This window comes from Chrysemys picta, chromosome 4 (assembly GCF_011386835.1).
Source record: "Chrysemys picta bellii isolate R12L10 chromosome 4, ASM1138683v2, whole genome shotgun sequence".
In the NCBI taxonomy this organism is placed as follows: domain Eukaryota; kingdom Metazoa; phylum Chordata; order Testudines; family Emydidae; genus Chrysemys; species Chrysemys picta.
Window position 1 is genome coordinate 105,907,739 of NC_088794.1, and position 18,510 is coordinate 105,926,248.

Here is an 18,510-nt window from a genome sequence, read left to right on the forward strand (position 1 = left end):
CTTTTCCCTTTCCAGGTCACCAAAGATGTTGTACAAGGAGTCAAGCTGTTCCGGCACATTATTAGACCTTCCAGCATCTAATAAGATGGTTATGTCCATATCCCCACTGATCAATTCTTCATCAAGGAATCTATCAGTAAGGAGAATGTAAGTTAATATTTCTTTCATATTGAACAACGCTCTCTAGATCAGGGGTAGTCAATTATTTTTTTATCAAGGCCCAAATTTCTTTGTCAAGGTCCATACTCCAGAGAAACGTGTTTCACCCTGCAATAACTATCATAATAAGTAAAGAAAAAGTGTTATTGTTCTTCCAAAAGCATCTGGCGGCCCAGGTCTGCTCTAGATTGTATAAAATGAAATGTATTTCCTCTAGGATATATACACGGAAAGTGCAAAATAGAATGCTTAACCTAAGAACTTGCTGAAAATCCTGATTTATGAAATTCTTCTTCGAGTGCTTGCTCATGTTGATTCCATTCTAGGTGTGTGCGTGCCCACATGCACAGTTGTCGCAGACTTTTGCCTTAGTAGTATCCATAGGGCTGGTTGTGGCGCCCTCTGAAATGCCACACTTATGCTGCAATATATCAGGCGCCGCTGGCCCTACGCCCTCTCAGTTTCTTTTTACTGCCCGTGATGGTTGGTTGGAGCGCCTGGTCTTGCTTAGTGTTTTAGTAGTTAGAGCCCAGGCTGGGACTTTGTCCTGGAGCGGGGCATACTCCAGGCTTCAAGACATGTTCTGAATGCAGCCGGCCGATGCCCATCAGCAACCCGCACGAGAGTTGTCTGAAGTGCCTGGGGGAGTCCCATAGAAAAGACAAGCGCCGGATCTGCAAAATCTTTCATCCCTGAACTGAGTGGGACATTCGATTAAGGGCCTTTGTCATGGAGGCTGCTTTGCACCCAGCATCGACGCCCTCGCATTCAGACTCCACGCCTGGTACTTCGGCATTGGCACACAGTGCACCACCAGCACCAGCTTCCGCCTGGCACCAAAGAAGCGGTCTAAGTCGTCTGGTCCGCAGGCACCGCGCAAGGGAACATCGGGAAGAGGACCTGAGTTAGGTGTCCTGCCTGCAACAGAGGATCTCGGGGGTATCGCTGTGGTCAGACCCCCTAGCCCAACCAGGGGTCCTGGCCCATTGCAGGGCTATCGGCGCCCGAGGTGGGCCCAGCGGCCAAAGAACAGTTAGGCCGACCAGCACCGCAGATGTCTGGCCACAAGGCGGATGCCGCCAAGAGACCAGCTCAGATGACCAAGCTGGTGATGGAACCACCCCTAAAGGCAGTGGAATGCCCCCCGGACTGCAGGCGTCGTTCCCCTTTGCCACAGCCAAGGACCCCAGTACCGCAACCCCGGTTTCCGGCCAGGAGGCCCAGATCTCCGACACCATGGTCTCCGCCTATGGGATGCAGAAAACCAGAGTTGCAACACTGATCCCCATATTCTCAGTACCGACAATCCTCCCATCAGAGATCACCTCACAAATCTCCTTCACATCGGTCCCCTCCAACACGAGACCGTTCGTGGTCATGGCACGCTGGAGCCCTGCTACCATTCTTCGGGCAGGCACCAGCTCTTGCCTTCCCAGTACCGGTCGCTGACCAGTCAGTCAACAGATTCAGGTTTCCACAGCCCCACCCTGGTCATCAGAAGGGCAGTGGTCCGGTTGGAGGGACAGTTCAGCCCTTCCCCTATATGGAGCAAATCATCTCCCAGCCTCGGGAGCCAGCCAAGGTGCCTGCGACACCAGCTTGGGATCAAGGACAATGGCCCACCCAGTGGCAGTACTGGAATCCACAGAGGGGTGTCTATTATGCCGGCACCATATTCCCATCGCTTCTCCCAGGCTGCGCTTCTTGGGTCTACATACTCCTCAGCAGGCCAGAAAGCCATTCTGCCTCCACCATCGTCGAGGTCTTGGGGTACCTCTCAATCCTGGTCCCACAAAAAGAAGGACAAAGACGTGTTTTAAGCGATGCCATCAGTCGTTGTCTCGTCCACCTGCCCAGCCTGGTCCTTCCAGGGACCAAGGCAGCCAAAAGCAGTCATTTTGAGGGTGTGCCCAAGGACGACGCCCCAGTCACTGTACCAGATCTGTTCCCCATCTTCCTCAACCCCTTCCGCCCTTTCCAGTCACCTCGGACCAATCAGTGCTTGACACTGTCTTGTCGGGCTATACCCTGCAGTCTGTAGCCGACCAACTCTTCCAACCCCCTTCCCCGTCCCTTTTCAGGGACCTTTCTCATGAGTAACTCCTCATTCAGGAGGTTGAAAACCTTGTACCTAGGGGCAGTGGAAGAGGTTCCGCAAGGCATGGAAGGAAGAGGATTTCACTCCCGCTACTTCCTCATTCTGAAGGCAAAAGGGGGCCTCGGACCTATTCTAGACCTGCGTCACCTCAAAACGTCTCTCAAAAAGTTCAAGTTTCGTATGGTTTCCCTGGTCTCCATCATCTCATCCCTGGATCTAGGACACTGGTACGCCGCCCTCAATTTAAAGGACACATACTTCCATATTCCCGGGGCACCGGTGTTTCCTCCATTTCACCTTAGGCCAGCACAATTTCCAGTTCACGGCAGTGCCCTTTGGTCTCTTGTCGGCTCCGAGCGTGTTCACCAAGTGTATAGCACCAGTAGCCGCTTACCTGCGATGTCTGGGGGTCCAAATCTAGCCGTACATCAACGACTGGTTGATAAAGGGCCAGTCCTCGGATCAGGTGCAGAGGCATCTCGCTATGGTCTGTTCCACCTGCTGCGACCTGGACCCAATAATAAACAATAAAAAGTCAACCCTCACTCCAGTGCAACGCACACGGTTCATTGGGGCAGTACTCAACTCCACTCAGGCCAGAGCCTTCCTCCCAGAGATTCGGTACCGAGCCATGGCGGACCTCATCTCGTCTCTGCGTGCCCAGCTGTTCACCACCACCACCCACATGTGCCTGACCTACTGGGTCATATGACGGCATGCATTTACATGGTTCGGCATGCGCAACTCCGCCTCAGGCCTCGACAGGCGTGGCTGGCGTAGGTCAATGTACCCAATCGGCACAGTGTGGACCGGGTGCTCAGGATTCCAGATAGTGTGCTGTCGTCCTTTACCTGGTGGCAAGATCTCATGTCGGTGCTGGAGGGAGTCCCATTCGCAGGCCCGGTCTTGTCAGTGACGCTCATCTCCGACACTTTGGACCTGGGTTGAGGAGCCCATCTGGGCGATCTCAGTGCTCAGGACCAGTGGTCCATTCTCAATCGGGCCCTTCACACTGACGTCTGGGAACTCAGGGCGGTTTGCCTAGCCTGCCAAGCTTTTTGAATTCACATACAAGGCTGGGCTGTTCAGGTCCTAACGGACAACAACACAGCCACAATCTTCTATATTAACAGGTCATCTGCCCTCTGTGCCAGGAAGTGCTCCGGCTCTGGGATTTCTGTCTGCAGCATGACATCCATCTTGTGGCTGCTCACCTCCCAGGGGCCAAGAACGGTTGGGTGGTCCACCTTAGCAGGGCATTCTCATCTTGCCACAAGTGGTCCCTTCACCCGGAGGTGGTCAGCTCTGTCTTCCACAGGTGGACCTATTCGTGTCCAGGCAGAACAGACAATGCCATGTCTTCTGCTCATTCCAGGGCAAGGACAGGATCACTGTCGGACACCTTCCTCATCACATGATCAGGGGCTCTGATGTACACCTTCCCTCCAGTGCCGTTGCTGCCAATGGTCCTCATGAAGATCAAGCAGGACAGGGCAGAGGTCATCCTCATAGTGCCGGCATGGCCATGCCAACACTGGTTCACCCTACTGGACCTTTCGGTGGTGATCCCATTCCGGATGCTGCTCAGGGTGGACCTGTTGTCCCAGAACCACAGCAGTCTCCTGCCCCTGAACTTAGTGACACTTCATCTGACTGCTTGGCTGCTGCGTGGCTAAACGTGCAAGAATGGCAGTGCCCGTCTGAGGTCCAGCAACTCCTGTTGGGCAGTAGAAAGCCCTCCAGCGGGGCCACCTATCTGGCCAAATGGAAGCGATTCATATGCCGGATGGCGAATAAGGGGGTCTGTCCTGAGCGAGCCCCGTTGCAGCTCATTCTAGACTACCTGCACCTCAGGCTCCAGGGCTTGTTGCTCTCATCCGTCAAAGTCCATCTAGTGGCCATCTTGGCCTTCCACCCACTGCTCGAAGGCAGGTCGGTTTTCTCTCAGGATATCATGGCCAGATTCTGTCTGATATCCTGATATCTCAGGCTATCACGGCTGATATTTGACACTTTTAAAAGAGTGAATGTTAACTTAGTTATAAATTTGTCTTGATCAGACTCTCAAATTACAAGCTTTTCAAATGTTTTCATATACTTTGTCACTTATTTGAACATTGCTCAAACAATATAGTGCTAGTTTGGCTCAGGAGAGAATTTTACGACAAGAAGTAATAAATACAGTGAAGCTAAGGCAGTTTATTAATTCTAATGGAACTTGATTGTAACTTTGTAACTAATTTTTTGTTACTTTAAAATACATGGTTTCAACAGTGTTACATCTGAAATAATTTCTTAGTATATCTCAGAAATCATTGAAATTGAGTTCTTTTTAAGTTAGAGACTTTACATCAGACTAAGTATATGGTTTTTAAGTGTTTATCTTTATTAGCTTCCAGAATGTTCATGTAACTCCATCAGGGCAGTATGTTCCCATGTACTTGTTACAGTCTGTGGTCCTTTATAGGGTTGCCACTTATCCAGGTTTTCCCCAGGATCATCCCTTTTTTGAGATCACTAGCTTGAGAAATTTCTAAGGGTGCTCAGTACACCTGGTCCGCTGTCCAGTTTTATGGGCTCAGGATCATCCCAGGTGTCCCCCCTTTTTTTCTTTTTGTACCACAGAGGGGGCAACACTAGCTTTTAAGATTAAGGAGTTGTTGTCTCCAGGCAGGGCATGTGATGGCAAGGGGTCGGTCAGTCAGTCAAGCATCATGTGACTACTTGCTGGAGAGTATATAAAGGAAAGTTCTTGGCTTATTCTCGGGAGAACAAGAGTTGAGGAAATACCCTGAGAGAAGTCCTAGAGGATTACCAGGAAGGACTACCAAGAGGGAAGTATGTACCCTTTTGGTGAGAAGTGGAACAAGCCTCCATTACCCAGTGTCTTGTGTTATTTTGAGACTCTTGTATCTTGTGATAATTAATAAAACCAGCCCTGAGAAAAGGGACATGGCACTCACTTGAAAGCTTGGGCTTTATTTTGACTAGTCCAGCTGGTGAGTCTGCCCATTGGCTTGCTGTAACTGATAGGAACTTGCTAAAATTTCAGTATCCATAGATGGATGACAGAAGGATAGACTTTCTGATTGAGAAAAACTGATCTACGATTTCTTATACTGTAATTGTCAATAACTGTATATCCTATGTTTCATTTAAAAAAATGTGCTCATTTGTGTCTTCTAGGCAACTAAGAATACAAAAAAGAGAAGCTGCTAATATATTGAGGGAATTAAAGTTACAGGTTAATAATACAAAAACTACAAGACTGAACATCAACAGAGACAATATCTGGAGTAGTGCCTTAAAAGGATTCAGAGGGCGAAACTTCAATCCTGCAAACACTGTGGAAGTGAAGTTCACAAATTGCAAGGGTAGAGTAGAGACAGATGCTTTCCATGGATCAAAACATGAGTTTTTCCGATTATTAATGCTTCATCTTCAGAACTCATCACTATTTGAGGGCTCTTACTCAAAGAACTTATCTCTTGATTCTCAAGGTAAATACAGCATAAATTTTATGGTAAAACAGTTCTGTCAAAAGTAATTTTTAGTATAATAGACATCTGAAAAAAAATCAAAACTGTTAATTCTGATAACAAGATAAAATGACCATGAGCCCCACAAAATAGAAGTAGATGTGTACCAAACTAATCTTTTCTTTTCCTATTTTTAAAATGTGAGCTTTGGGGTAAGAATTGTGCAATGAATAAGTTGTCTAAGTTTTTTACTGCTTATTTGGTGTGATTGGAATACTTGATAGTAATATTACTATATGGATGTAGACTTACAATCAATTTTGGAACTCTTGATCTCTAGATCTAAAGAAATTGAAACAGGAAACACTCAGTTTACCTTTTCTCAGAAAGGGTACCTTTTCTTCTTTTCACTTTCCCTTCCCTATATTTCTTCTTATCGCTCCCCTCCACTCCACTGTATTTATTACTTCTCCAGAGCTGCTTGAAGTGCTATTTCCATGCCTCAGAACTGAGCGCTGTGTAAGGTAGAGAGCAGGAGAGCTCCGCTGTGATTGTGATGGGCTTGGCTTGGCTTGAGGGGCGGAAGGACGGGGCAGTGAGCAAGTTGCTCCTTCACTTGGTCATAACCATGATTTTTTGTCAGTGTTATTGTCTCAGCCTTAAGAGTTTGTCTTGTATGCGTATTAATATGAGAGAGTAGTGATAACTGTTGCAGATTATAGTTCATTATTAATTCAAATATACTTTCTTTATTTACAGCCATAAAAGAGAATTTATACTATGAAGCTGGCAAAATGATTGCAGTTTCTTTGGTTCATGGTGGTGTACCTCCCAGTTTCTTTTCCAAAACTCTGTTTAACTGTCTTGTTTATGGATCAGAGAATGTGAAACCAACAGTGGAAGATGTTGCAGATTTTGATGTAGCACAAACAATAAAAATGGTAAATAAAGTGCCCCACCCACTGGTGTTCTCTTGCTTTGGAGCCTTGAGATGCTAGATTTGAGATTAGACTTTGGGGTAGGCATGTTTTTGGCAAGTATTAAGGAATAGTATATGATTGATCAAATTCAATATATGAGTGTTGTCCTTTTGACATAATCTGCATCCTGTTGACAATACATATGCCTCAGCCAAAGGTGTTCAGATACTAAGATGATGGGGGTCATGGAAGTACTTGCTAGGAAGAGATTACTGATTCCAGACTTCTAAATTTTAAATTTATTGATGGAACATATATGAAGCAAACAAATACCTAGTAAATGTTTTATTTCCTACTGTAGATAAAATCATCAAGAACTCTGGCCAGCTTAAAATCTACAATAAGTGACTGCTATGAATATCTTACTATTGCTGGATGTTTAAGACCTATGACAACTCTATGTGATAAGGATATGTTGGTGAACGACTTACTGATCTATCATGTAATTAAGCGAGTTCATTCACCTTTTGAAAGGTTTGTTTGGTTGTGAAAGTTTAAAGTATTCATTTTTACTTATTAAACTATTGAGAAGCATTGAAATTGCTTACAACTAGTGGAATAAGGTACTACTCAGTGTGGGAGAAGCTATAGTAATTGTGCATGCAAATTTTGTACACGGTTGCATGTACATTTTTGGGCATGGAATCATGTACACTGAATTCTAAAATTCAGGTCTTGTACTGCATTATACATTTTTCTGAAGTTGTTTTGAATAGCCAAATACAGTTAAAATTATGTTGGATTCCTTCCCACCCATCTCCCCTCCCTTTAAGTGTACTTTAGATTTTAATGTAACTATCACATTTAGTTAAAACTAAAGTTTGAAACATATAATCTGTCAGCATATAGTAGAGAATTCAGATCTGTAAACCTGCCAGTCATTATAAACTTCTAATTCCTGTTAGTATCTACAAAGAAGCCAAGAGAAACCACTGTGGAGGAAATCAAGGAAGTTCAATATTTAAGAATTTTATGCTTTAGTCCTAAAAGGACAAAACCCCCAAATTATAAATTTTCTACAACTATTTTTTATAAAATTTAAGATTAACAGATGTCTCCTCAATTTTTGAAGGAAAAAAAAATTTTTTTTTAAAACAAACATTCCCAGGCAGTCAAGGAACCTGAAAATGGCAGATTTCATAGTGTTTTTTATAGTGCAAGCCAAGAGAGATGCAAAAAAACCCTCTACTTGTAACTGGATTCTCAAAACTGTTACATTTTTAACCATCTAAACTGGTGTTGGTAACATAGGTAAGCAAAATAAAATTTTAAATGAACACTGTAAATGTAAATAGGCAGGAATCTCATAATTATAGAAAACTTATATGTATCAGCCTTCGTAAAACAAAAGGTATTGTGAAACATTTTATAGCAAAATTAGTTCTTTGGTGACTTTCTAATGCCACCTTTTTTTATGATTCCAGCTTTAGGCAAGGTTTGAAAACTCTTGGTGTATTGGAAAAAATACAGATGCACCCTGATGCATTCTCTAGCATATTGTGTCACAAACCCGAGAGACTTTCAGCAAGAATTCTTGGTGATCTCTTTACAATCCACTGTTTATCAGGTGTAAACAAAGTCAAAGGTGTTGATTTCTGGATGGGTTATTTACAAGATGTGGAAGGTAAGTGAACTCTTTTTCCTCATTACTTAGTTCAGTTAGCCAAAGGAGTGGGTTTTTTGGTTCAATCCTTCCTCTGCATCACCACCTTAGATTTCCCTCAATTAACCCAAAGTTTTTTCCTTTGCATCTTAGTGAAAACTTTTTCTAATTTAGTTTTGTTTCTAATTGCAAGTATACTTGGGTTATTGATATGCAAAATGCTGATTCCTTGTTAATCAGTGTTCTTCCCCGAAATGCCTATGTTGGGATAACTTATGAGTAACTGAGAATGACTGTATAACATTAAACTTGTTTCTTTTAGGTGGTGAGTCTGCAGCAACACTGGAAGACATTCTGATCTTTGCAACTGGTACCAGTTCTATCCCACCCATTGGTTTTGAGCCTGACCCCTCAGTTAAATTTCTGCGTATAAAATACCCTGTTGGAAACAGACAACTTAACTGCTTAGAACTTCCAATAACAAAGACGTATGAGCAGTTTAAAAACAAAATGGACTTTGCCATCAGCAGCGCACTAAGACTAGAAGTAGAATAAATTTTTTTTGTTACTAAAGTCGATGTCGCAAATTCAGTTTTTCTGTTTGTGGGATGTTCCTTCTTGTGAGCTGCTATTACATTTCTGAGCATTGATACCCTCTTTTCCCATCTCAGTTTTCCCCCACTGGTTTACAAAAATTGCTTTTGTTGTTTGTCCATAATATTGCTCTAGTTTGGAACTTACCAGATAGTCTAAGCCCAAATAGGATTTTTGTAATTGATCATTTTAAGTTACAAAGCTGTTTTAAAAAGTTGTATTGGTTTAATGCATATGCTCACAAATCAAACTTGTTTGGGAAAAAAATAAATGGACACATCACTAGATCAATAGGCTAAAAATACATTTAAATTTGGAAAGTCAGTAGTTCGTGTACTTGTGTGCTGAACTTTTGAAAATTATACTACAAGATATAGAAATTAAAATTGATATAAAGACATTTTCAGGCTAAAATTGGATATGTAATATTTTTAATATCTCTTGAATCATATTCTTGTTGAAGTCAGATTTTGCCCTTGACTTCAAGGGGAACTGACAGCATAACACTTTAAAACTGCCAATTTTGCTATAGATAAATATGCAAGTTTATAAGTATTTTCAGCACACTGTGCCCTATCAGTAGGTATAGGTAATGCTCTACTCATGGAGGTAACATGATTTATCAAAGACAAAGCAGGCACATTTTTTAGGGTGGTCAACTCTAGCTTTTTATAATGTCTTTGAAACAGGCTATTACATTGTGTCCTTGGAAATATCAACCACAGTTCAGAACTAAATTTGCTTTCACTCTAAATGTCTTGATTCTTCGGGATTTAAATCAAATCTTTGTCATTTGCACATGGATTTTTATATATCAGTGTTACACTATAAATTGTTATACAGAGTCAAAGGAATAAATAAAATTCAGAAGTAAAAGATCTGAAAGTGTGACTCTAATAAGTGTTTTAAAAACTAAACACGAAATTGTTAGCCTTACAGCTATTTCTACAGTTTATTCCCACTATGCTAGTTAGAACAAGATGTTCACATTTTACTTAAACTGAATTCAGAGTAATTTTGATAATAGCTTGCACCATAATTTCTTATTATCATTTATCCTGATCCTTGTTCCAAAATTCTGTTGCAATCAAGGTCCAGCACTTCCTTTTTATGCCCTTATGCTAAACACCATTTCTTTCTCAATTGTTATTGCCTTTTGAACAGCATCAGCTACAGTTGGTACATTTAACAAACTTAATATTTGCAATTCTACAGTAATTATGTACCATTTGCTTCTCAAAGATACCGCAGTGGCCATGGATATCTGGATCAATTAATGTTTAGTTTTTACTGAGATGCACTGTAGCTCATTCATAATTAAGGTAGTACAGGAAACATTTTGATGTTATTAATTTTAAAGATTTTTTTTTAATTAAGAGGGGGATGGAGATGAGTTACTTGATGATGTATCTATACAGAAATCTCCTGTTGGAGAGAAATAAGATTGTATACTTTGTTAGTTGATTTTTTTACACTTTTGATATTTCTCTTAAAAGCTGTTTTGTTAGTATTCAGTTGTAGATTGAGCTTATTCTTATTCAATTGCTCTTTGTTACTTAACTAGATTAATAGGAAAAAATCACAGCTATCTACTCTATATCTCAAACAAAGGCCATCTTATTTATAATTCCACATGGATTCTTAACTATTCAGATTCCTTGAAAGAATAAAAAAATAAAATATTAGCCACTTAGAAGCAAGTTTACTAATAGATTACAGGCAAGATTCACCACTTTGTGTTTAAAGGCAAACAAAATAAAACCCAATCCCCCTACATCCTCCTCCCTTCCTCCCCCTCCCCCCCCAAAAAAAAATCCTGCACAAATACTCATATAGTCCAAAGGAACTCTTTGTGGGAAAGAAAATCCTGTTAGTGATGCAATGGATGGATAGATTTTAAAGAAATCTCAGCTAATGCAGTTTTTTCAAACTGACTGGAGATTTTTTTTTTCTTTTTCTTTTTTAATGATTAGTTGCATGCTTTCTCTATTTTCAGCTACTAAACTGCATTCAGAAGTATAAAAATGTATAATACTTTGTAACTCTCTTTAGTTCATGTACACTATTGTAGCTGCCACTGGAATGTTCTGCAAGTATGAATGGAATTTGAGGTGGTCCATGAGATACTCTGTTAAAATTTGGCACATTATGAAAAACTTTGAGAATTCTCAGATTCAGGCTCAGATTGTCTTATTTAAACATTTAAGATAGCTGAAAAGTATTTTAATGACTGGTACAATTTATCTGTTAAGCCATAAAAAACTTTTCTCTGGATTTTTGCAAGTACTACAGTGCTTTTTTCAAGCATTTCTCCCTGAATTGTCTTTTTCCATTGTTCAAACTACAAACCATATCTGTCAGGAAATGTCTGGAGAGTGTGTAGTTTTTAATTTTACATCTCAGAATCTCTGAAAATGTCTGAAGTATAGACATTTATTTGTATTTTTCCACGCCATATTTCTTTAACTACTTTGAAAGTAGTCTCCCTTTCTTCAACATTTAAAACGCATAGTGAAGTAGGTCAGGATCTTACTCTGGTTGTGGGCCAAAAGGCTGGTAGACTCTCTTTTTGAAACAAAACTGATTGTATCTCCGAGTTCCACTGACTAGTTATTAGAAAATGTTATTCCATTTGTTCTGCTATTGTACACACAACGTTCTTGATTTTAATTCTCATGTTTTCTCAAGAAATTGTTCCATGTGTTCTTTCTGTCCATTATTCTGAGGATCTCCGCTCTGGAGATATGGCAAAGGTTTCTGTTTTCTGTGGTGCTCCACTGCTCAGAATTCTGCAGCAGACTCATATACTTACGTTGAACTAAATAAGAAAATTAATGCAGCAGCTAGTGCAACATTCTTTGTTAATTGTTGCTTAATTTGAGGTTTCACTTATTTTGTGGTGTGCTGCATATTTTTTTGACTAGAAGCATGTAACTTGTGGATGTAATGTGGGGGAGAGCTGGTGGTTTTGGCAAAAGAACAAGTGTTGGGTTGTAGGCACTTCAGAAGGCACAGGAAGAGTAAAATCAATGTTGACATTTAAATGTTAGATTTTGGAGTTGACCTCAAATTGAGATGAATGGAAACAGTACACGTCTGACCTTTTTGGGTGCTATTGTTTCAAGTTTTCTGCTGATTTAAGACAACAGTTAATTTGTTTATTTCTGGGGAATGTTTAGAAGACTATCTTGACAACTAAAAAAACAAGACATTTTCATTATGGTTTAAATTTAGATTCTGCTGCACAATTGTGTGGAAAAAGGTGGAATCTTTAGAGAATTCTACAACTTTAGAATACTCAGGGCCCTGAATATAGCTTTGAAAGATTTAACTTTAGTTTTGAAAGTCTCATAGTGGTTTGTGTTCTCATTCCTGGACTATGACTTTGCAAAGTTGGTAAAGAATATCTCCTTTCTTGTAATGTGTGTTTTGCTTCAGTTAGGCATTCTAAACTAAATTAATCCTTGCTGCAACTCCAGTATCGTCCTGAGAATTAAAACAGAGATTAATTTGGCCCTTACTGCTTATTTCTCAGCATCTGTCATGGACATAACATTCTTACATTGTTTGTCATTTTCAATGTCATTCCTCCTCATATTCTCAAAATATAAGTAGCTTTACTATATTTAGAAATAAGTTATCTTGCTGAAGCACAAAACTTTCATTAGAAAGTTGAGGTGTAGAAATAGTGAGCAACTTATGTTACTATGTCAATCAACTGCTAGAATTAAAATTTTAATTTATATAACACATCATTAAAATTGAATATGCTCAGGTAATTTTGCCATTTTACAAAAAATAAATATACAATTGAAGCAAAACTAGGAGTTAGGAAAGTTGCTTATTTCAATCTCCAGTATTAACAAGAGTGTTATCTGTTAAACATACAATATAATGGCTTCTTACTACACGATTTGTATAATAAACATACCTTTGATAAGATTCGTGATTAAGGTCAGAAGAGGGACCATCATGGTCATCTAGTCTCACCTTCAGACACAGGCCATAGAACCTTACCCAGTAACTTCTGTCAAGCTCATAACTTCTTTTTGAGGTCTGCCATATTTTATAAACAATTTATTATTTGTTTTTCATGGGAACTTTATTACAAATAATCTTATATTTTAAAAATCTAGTATTAATCTTGTAGTCTTGAAGTTTGTGAATCTACATTTTTAAAACTAGGAATAGTCAAAGTCAAATAAGATGGCTGAGAGGAAGTCTTGCCAAAAAAATCTGTCTGGTGTCTTTTTTATTATTATTATTATTATTATTAGGTGTTATTAGCTAAATATATTCAGAGTGAGAAGTAACCAACCTTATGTTCTACTTCAGGCTCTACAGCATTAAGTGTAATGCAAATCTTTAACAAACTAGGTTTACAGTTCTTCATTAAATAGCTTCCTTGCACTAGGGTATACATACACAGAGTTTAGTATTTAAAGAGGAGTGTTTAAAATATGCACAGCAGAAAATGGAAAATTGTCATTAATCCAACTCCTTTAATTCTGTGGCTTATACTTTTAAAAAAAAGTGCCAATTGATATAAACTAGTATTTTTTCCTCAAATAGGGAAGCAATAAATTAAATAAACTCCTGAAGCTGCAAAATATATTTTATTTTAGAGTAGTTTTGTTTCACTTTATCAGCTATATAGGATTTAAAATTGTGGTATTATGTTATTGGTTTATCATAAGGGAGTTACCAATTCCATAAAAGCAAAATGGGAATCAAAGACTAGTTTATGAAAAGTAGCATGTTATATATTTTGTTTTGCTAAAAGAAAATGAATAGAATATCTGAATTGTGGAAGTATTAATGTTCTCTGGTAAAAAGTGCAGCATTTAGCATTGTATGTAACAAAGCGAATGTTTAGAAAAACTAACATCCGTTATGTATAATAATATGCATTATGGAACTTGCAATTTTGTAAATATTTTGGCTTTGGTTTTTGCCATAGCTGTGGGGTACAATGCCTGAAATCTGTTGCAGCTTCAAGTAACATACTTAACAGCTATAATATGTCAGTGTTGCTCCATGAAGTAAATACATTAATTGTGGGAGACAACTGTCATGTGTATAAAATATTTGAAGTGCAATAAAGTAACTAATGATTCAGTTAGTAAGCAGTTGTATTAAATGTGTATTTTCTTCAAAAGCAGTTGAACTTCATTTTTTCATTTGGAAAATGTCTTGGTTGTGGCATTTATGTAGCATCCATCACATAATAAGTACCATACTAATAGGCACAGGGTGGAATTTCTGAAAGTGCCTTAGGCCTAGATGTTCAAAGGTATTTAGGCACCTAACTCCCATTGACCAGAAGTCCCATTAACTTGCAGTCCTTAAGTCCCATAGGCTTTTTAATATCCACCCGCATTCCCTGGCCTGACCGGGCTATCTTCCTTTGTTATGTCCCTGCTCCCTTCAGACTCGCTTTCTCCCCATTTTGTCCAGCATGCCATTGATTTTAAATATTCAGTTAACATAAGAACGGCCATACTGGGTCAGACTAAAGGTCCATTTAGCATAGTATACTATCTTCCGACAGTGGTCAATGCCAGGTGCCTCAGAGGGAATGAACAGAAGTGGTAATCACCAAGTGATACCATCCCTGCCCATTGAATACATTTAATTTCATGAATACACTCTAATTAAAAATTAAATACTGTTTAATTAGTAGATCAAAAGCAAAGGTGACAAACCATTCAAGCAATGCATCACCTTGGAGGTATCCTTGCTCATCTGACTTAATTTGCATAAAAATAGGTTTAAAAGAACCATGTATTTGAGTGTTTGAAGCTTTCTTTGTTAGGTGTCAGTTGTGTCCACTGCTAATAGCGTGTTTATAACTGCTCAAAGTATGTCAGCCCAATTAGACATAGACTTAAGCAACTGTCCAATGGACTGACAAGCCATTGCTTAACCAAGGTGATATTCTAATAAATATGAAGCAGAATTGTACTTTGTACAGATGGAGATACGGGGATGACTTAGGGCAGCTAAAGGAGTCTTGCAGACTGCTTTCCTAATACAGCTAGGCTAACAACTAATTTCACAGTAGCTATGGGTGAAATATAAAATGTTAAAAGAGCATTCTGGTTGAAGAATCCAAGATAGGAAGTGGCTGAGTTTAAGATGTGTTCACATCACCGCGTTCCTTTCGTCCATGGTGTGTCTTATCCTCTGCGTACACGACCATAGGCTATGTTCCCCTATACACGCTATTATTACCCCCTAATTTTACTGCTTCCCCGTAACCAGGTTGGAGTATTGGACCCTGGAATTGGTCGTTTCTATTCATGGCTTTCACACCGGTTCCTACACCATCCGTCTGTATTCAACAGGCGCAGGCTCTTCGCTCTATGCTAAGGGCAGGTGCGGTTTCTTTTCATTAGAAAAGGGGGCTCCAGGCTAAGAGCCAGGATGGCTTAGAGCGGGGCAGCTCTCTGCATTAAGGAGGTGAAATAAACAAATCTCCCGCGCACGCAAGCTGTAGGTCGGCACCGCCAAGCTCCTCCCCCGGCTCAGCTCCCCATCGCCCCCCCGACCAGTGCTCAGGGGCGTGGCCAGGCGGAGAGTCCTGAAGCTCCGCCCCCTGTCGACCTGCCTCCGAGTGCGGGGACGCGCCACGTCGCCCGGCTGGTGCGTACGCGGAGGTGGGCGGGGCTGGCCGGGAAGATGGCGGCCGGTATCCGGGAGAAGCAGACGGGTGAGGCGCTCTCCCTTCTAGCCCCTGCCGGGCACCAGGAGGTTCGGCGCAGGGCTGTAGCCGTTCCCGTCCGGCGGCGCGAGCAGGGGACTTGCGGCTCCCGGCCGGCCGGTAGCCGTGGCTGTAGGGAGGCGTGTAGCGGCCGGCAGCTGTGGCCGTGGCTGGGGGAGCGGGGGATTCTCACACTCCTCCCGCGGGGAAAGGGGTGGCAGCGCGGGGCTTGCCACAAGCGGGGCCCGCCCCCAGGTCCGGGCATTAATTGTTTGTAGGTGGGGCTGTGAAGCCTGGCGCCCCACGGGGGGCCGCTGCCGTGTCAGCTGTGTAACGCTGGCTTCGGGGGGCTCTCGCCTGACCTCGCCCAGGGGCCCCAGCCGCCGCCCCTCTGCTGTCCGCCACCTCCTCAGTTCCTGTTACCCCAACACACCACGGAGCTCGGGCTGCCCCTGATCCGCTGTCCCAAGAGTGGCCCCAACTCTGCCGCGGATTGGAGCTCACCTGGGTGGTACTGTTAGTTCCCAGCGAGTACGGTGGCTGGAAATGGTTAAGAATGTGCCTTCCTGGACCGTTAATGTGACAGAAGAAGACTATACTGCAGAGACTTTTCTGAGATGTAAATAAAATCAAAATTGCAGAGAGCCAAGGGCACCAAAATCGCCAGGCTTTGGCCTTGCTGTTGCAGACTAAGTAGACTAATGAATGGGTGAGATGGCACAAATTATGGGAAAGAAGGTGGTTGGTAGGTTACGTTTGCTGTCTTCTGGAAACAGTTTCTCTTTGTTGTGACTATATGTGACCAGAGCAGACAAAATATGGTTTGATGTCAGAAGAACACACTTTTCTTACATGAATTTGCTGTTAGGATTAAACAAAAGACATAAGAGGCATATGAGTCCTGGAGAGTCAAAGAGGTAGAAAACATGAGTCTTAAAACTTAAAACTAGGATGAACATTAGAGGGAACTACTATTGATAATAGGGCTAATTAATCAACCTTTTTTCTTAAACATTATTGTCTCTGTGATGTGCACTTCTACACTTTACCCTTGTGCATTTTCCTTTTTTCTGGTCTTAATTCATCAACAAGACTTTTTAGTCAATTTTCATTCTGTAACTTCTCAAAACTGAGCAGCAGTAATAATACTGAAGTTTCAATCATTTGTTGTTATTTAACCATACATATAAATGAGGGAAAATTGAATGAGTAATCCAGGTTTGTAGAGCCTTGAGCCATCTGTTGGAAGGTACTGTTAGAACGGGAAGCATGTTGCATCATAATCCTGTTTATTTCTTTTCCTTGCTGGTGATTTCACCAAAACCTTGGTTCATCTTCTGGTCATCTCTCATCTTGACAATTGCAGTAGTTGCTTTTCAGGTATCCTGGACTCACATTGGTGCCCTGTGAGTTTATTCAACACATTGTTTCTAAAATCATCGTCCTTGTTTTCTGTGCTAACCATCTCAACCTACTTACTGTAGCCTATACAGGAATTCAAGATCTCCTTCAGTCCTTGTTATTCCCTTTCTGTGCCTTAATCTCTTCTCCTATTTTATCCCTTCAACCAGTACCTACTCTAGTGCAGTTTGATATTCTTTAATTTCCTTAAACTACAAGCAATTCCATCCTTCGATGCTGCTTTATTTAGTTGTCATCCTTGATCCTTTCTGCTGTACAACCACCTCCTCCTCCCGCATTTCTCCTCATTACTCATTTATTTCAGTCAGTGTCACTAAACTCCACGTTTTCTTCTGCTCTGGACACGATCCATGAATCCTCATTAATTTATTGTAAAAATCCAGAGCAACTAAAAAGATACATCAGAGTACAGAGTACATTTTATGAACTTTGATGTAATCTTCATCTCCCAGTACCCCTGCCTCCTGTTTGATATTTCTCAATGTGGTCAGTCTTAATTTAGATTGTAGACTCCTCAGAGAAGTTACCTGTAACTTATTAATAGGGCCCTACTAAATTCAGGATCCATTCTGGTCAATATCACGGCTATTGGATTTGAAAATTAGTCAATTTCATGTTTTCAGATTTTTGCAGCCATAGGAGGTTCCCGGAGGTGAGTCTTATCGCCCCTGTGCTGCTGGGAGCACCCTAGCCGGGGTCTTCTAGCTGGTAGTCCTGGCCAGGCTGGGGAGGGACAGGACTTATTCTTTCCCTGCATGACCACTCTCGGGGGGAGATCAGACCCACCTCCGGGTACCTCCCCCGGCTGCAGGGCACTCCTAGCAGTACAGGGGAGACCAGATCCACATCCGGCAACCTCCTGTGGCTGCAGGAAGCTCCGGGGCTGCTTAGGTAGTAATATTTATTTTTGTATTTATTTTTCTGTCCACATTTTTGTGGCGCTCCAGCAGAAATGGTACAAAGAGTGCCTCTGCCCACAATCTTCAGCATTCTTTTGGTATTGTCAGATTTATTTTAGTATACCCTTGTTGGAATGACACATCACATATTAAAATTTGATTTGTTGCTTGAGTCAGAAATTAAGCATTTTTCAATACATAAATGTATTTTAATTCTAAACTTCAGTAATTTATGAATATCTTCTTTTCTTTGGCTATCCAATCTTCCATCTTCTAAAATCCATTCACAGTATTTAACTTGCTCACCACCTGTAGAGTGAATTCCAGACTGCATGCTGTGTGAAATATTTCCTTTTTATTAGTTCTAAATTTACCTGCCATAACTTAACAATTAATACTTTTTCTTTAAAGGTGCACACATTCCAGTTGATATGGCAACTTCCACCTTTTCATGTTCTCTGTATATATAAATATCTTCTTTCTGTGTGTTCCATTCTATGCATCCGGTGAAGTGGGCTGTAGCCCATGAAAGCTTATGCTCAAATAAATTTGTTAGTCTCTAAGGTGCCAAGT

At 41.1% G+C, this 18,510-nt stretch overlaps 2 protein-coding genes across 7 annotated transcripts in view; both read left to right on the plus strand.

The window, feature by feature from the left end:
- G2E3 (G2/M-phase specific E3 ubiquitin protein ligase) overlaps positions 1-14,039 on the plus strand; it is a 58,988-nt gene extending 44,949 nt beyond the window's left edge. For 2 of the 4 annotated variants that reach the window (XM_042857464.2, XM_042857463.2), the window contains exons 12-17: positions 1-147; positions 5,444-5,757; positions 6,496-6,677; positions 7,018-7,190; positions 8,141-8,340; positions 8,642-14,039. In XM_042857464.2, the coding sequence (XP_042713398.2) occupies positions 1-147; positions 5,444-5,757; positions 6,496-6,677; positions 7,018-7,190; positions 8,141-8,340; positions 8,642-8,874 (1,249 nt within the window). In that variant the 3' untranslated portion in view covers positions 8,875-14,039. The remainder of the gene's footprint in view (positions 148-5,443; positions 5,758-6,495; positions 6,678-7,017; positions 7,191-8,140; positions 8,341-8,641) is intronic. The other 2 variants (XM_065593252.1, XM_005299156.5) reach the window with 1 other exon arrangement.
- Positions 14,040-15,479: 1,440 nt separating this feature from the next.
- Positions 15,480-18,510, plus strand: part of SCFD1 (sec1 family domain containing 1) — a 143,999-nt gene continuing 140,968 nt past the window's right edge. The window contains exon 1 of one of the 3 annotated variants that reach the window (XM_005299158.5): positions 15,480-15,625. In XM_005299158.5, coding sequence (XP_005299215.1) covers positions 15,595-15,625 — 31 coding nt within the window. In that variant the 5' untranslated portion in view covers positions 15,480-15,594. Of the gene's footprint in view, positions 16,362-18,510 lie in introns of all 3 variants that reach the window. The other 2 variants (XM_065593255.1, XM_065593256.1) reach the window with 2 other exon arrangements.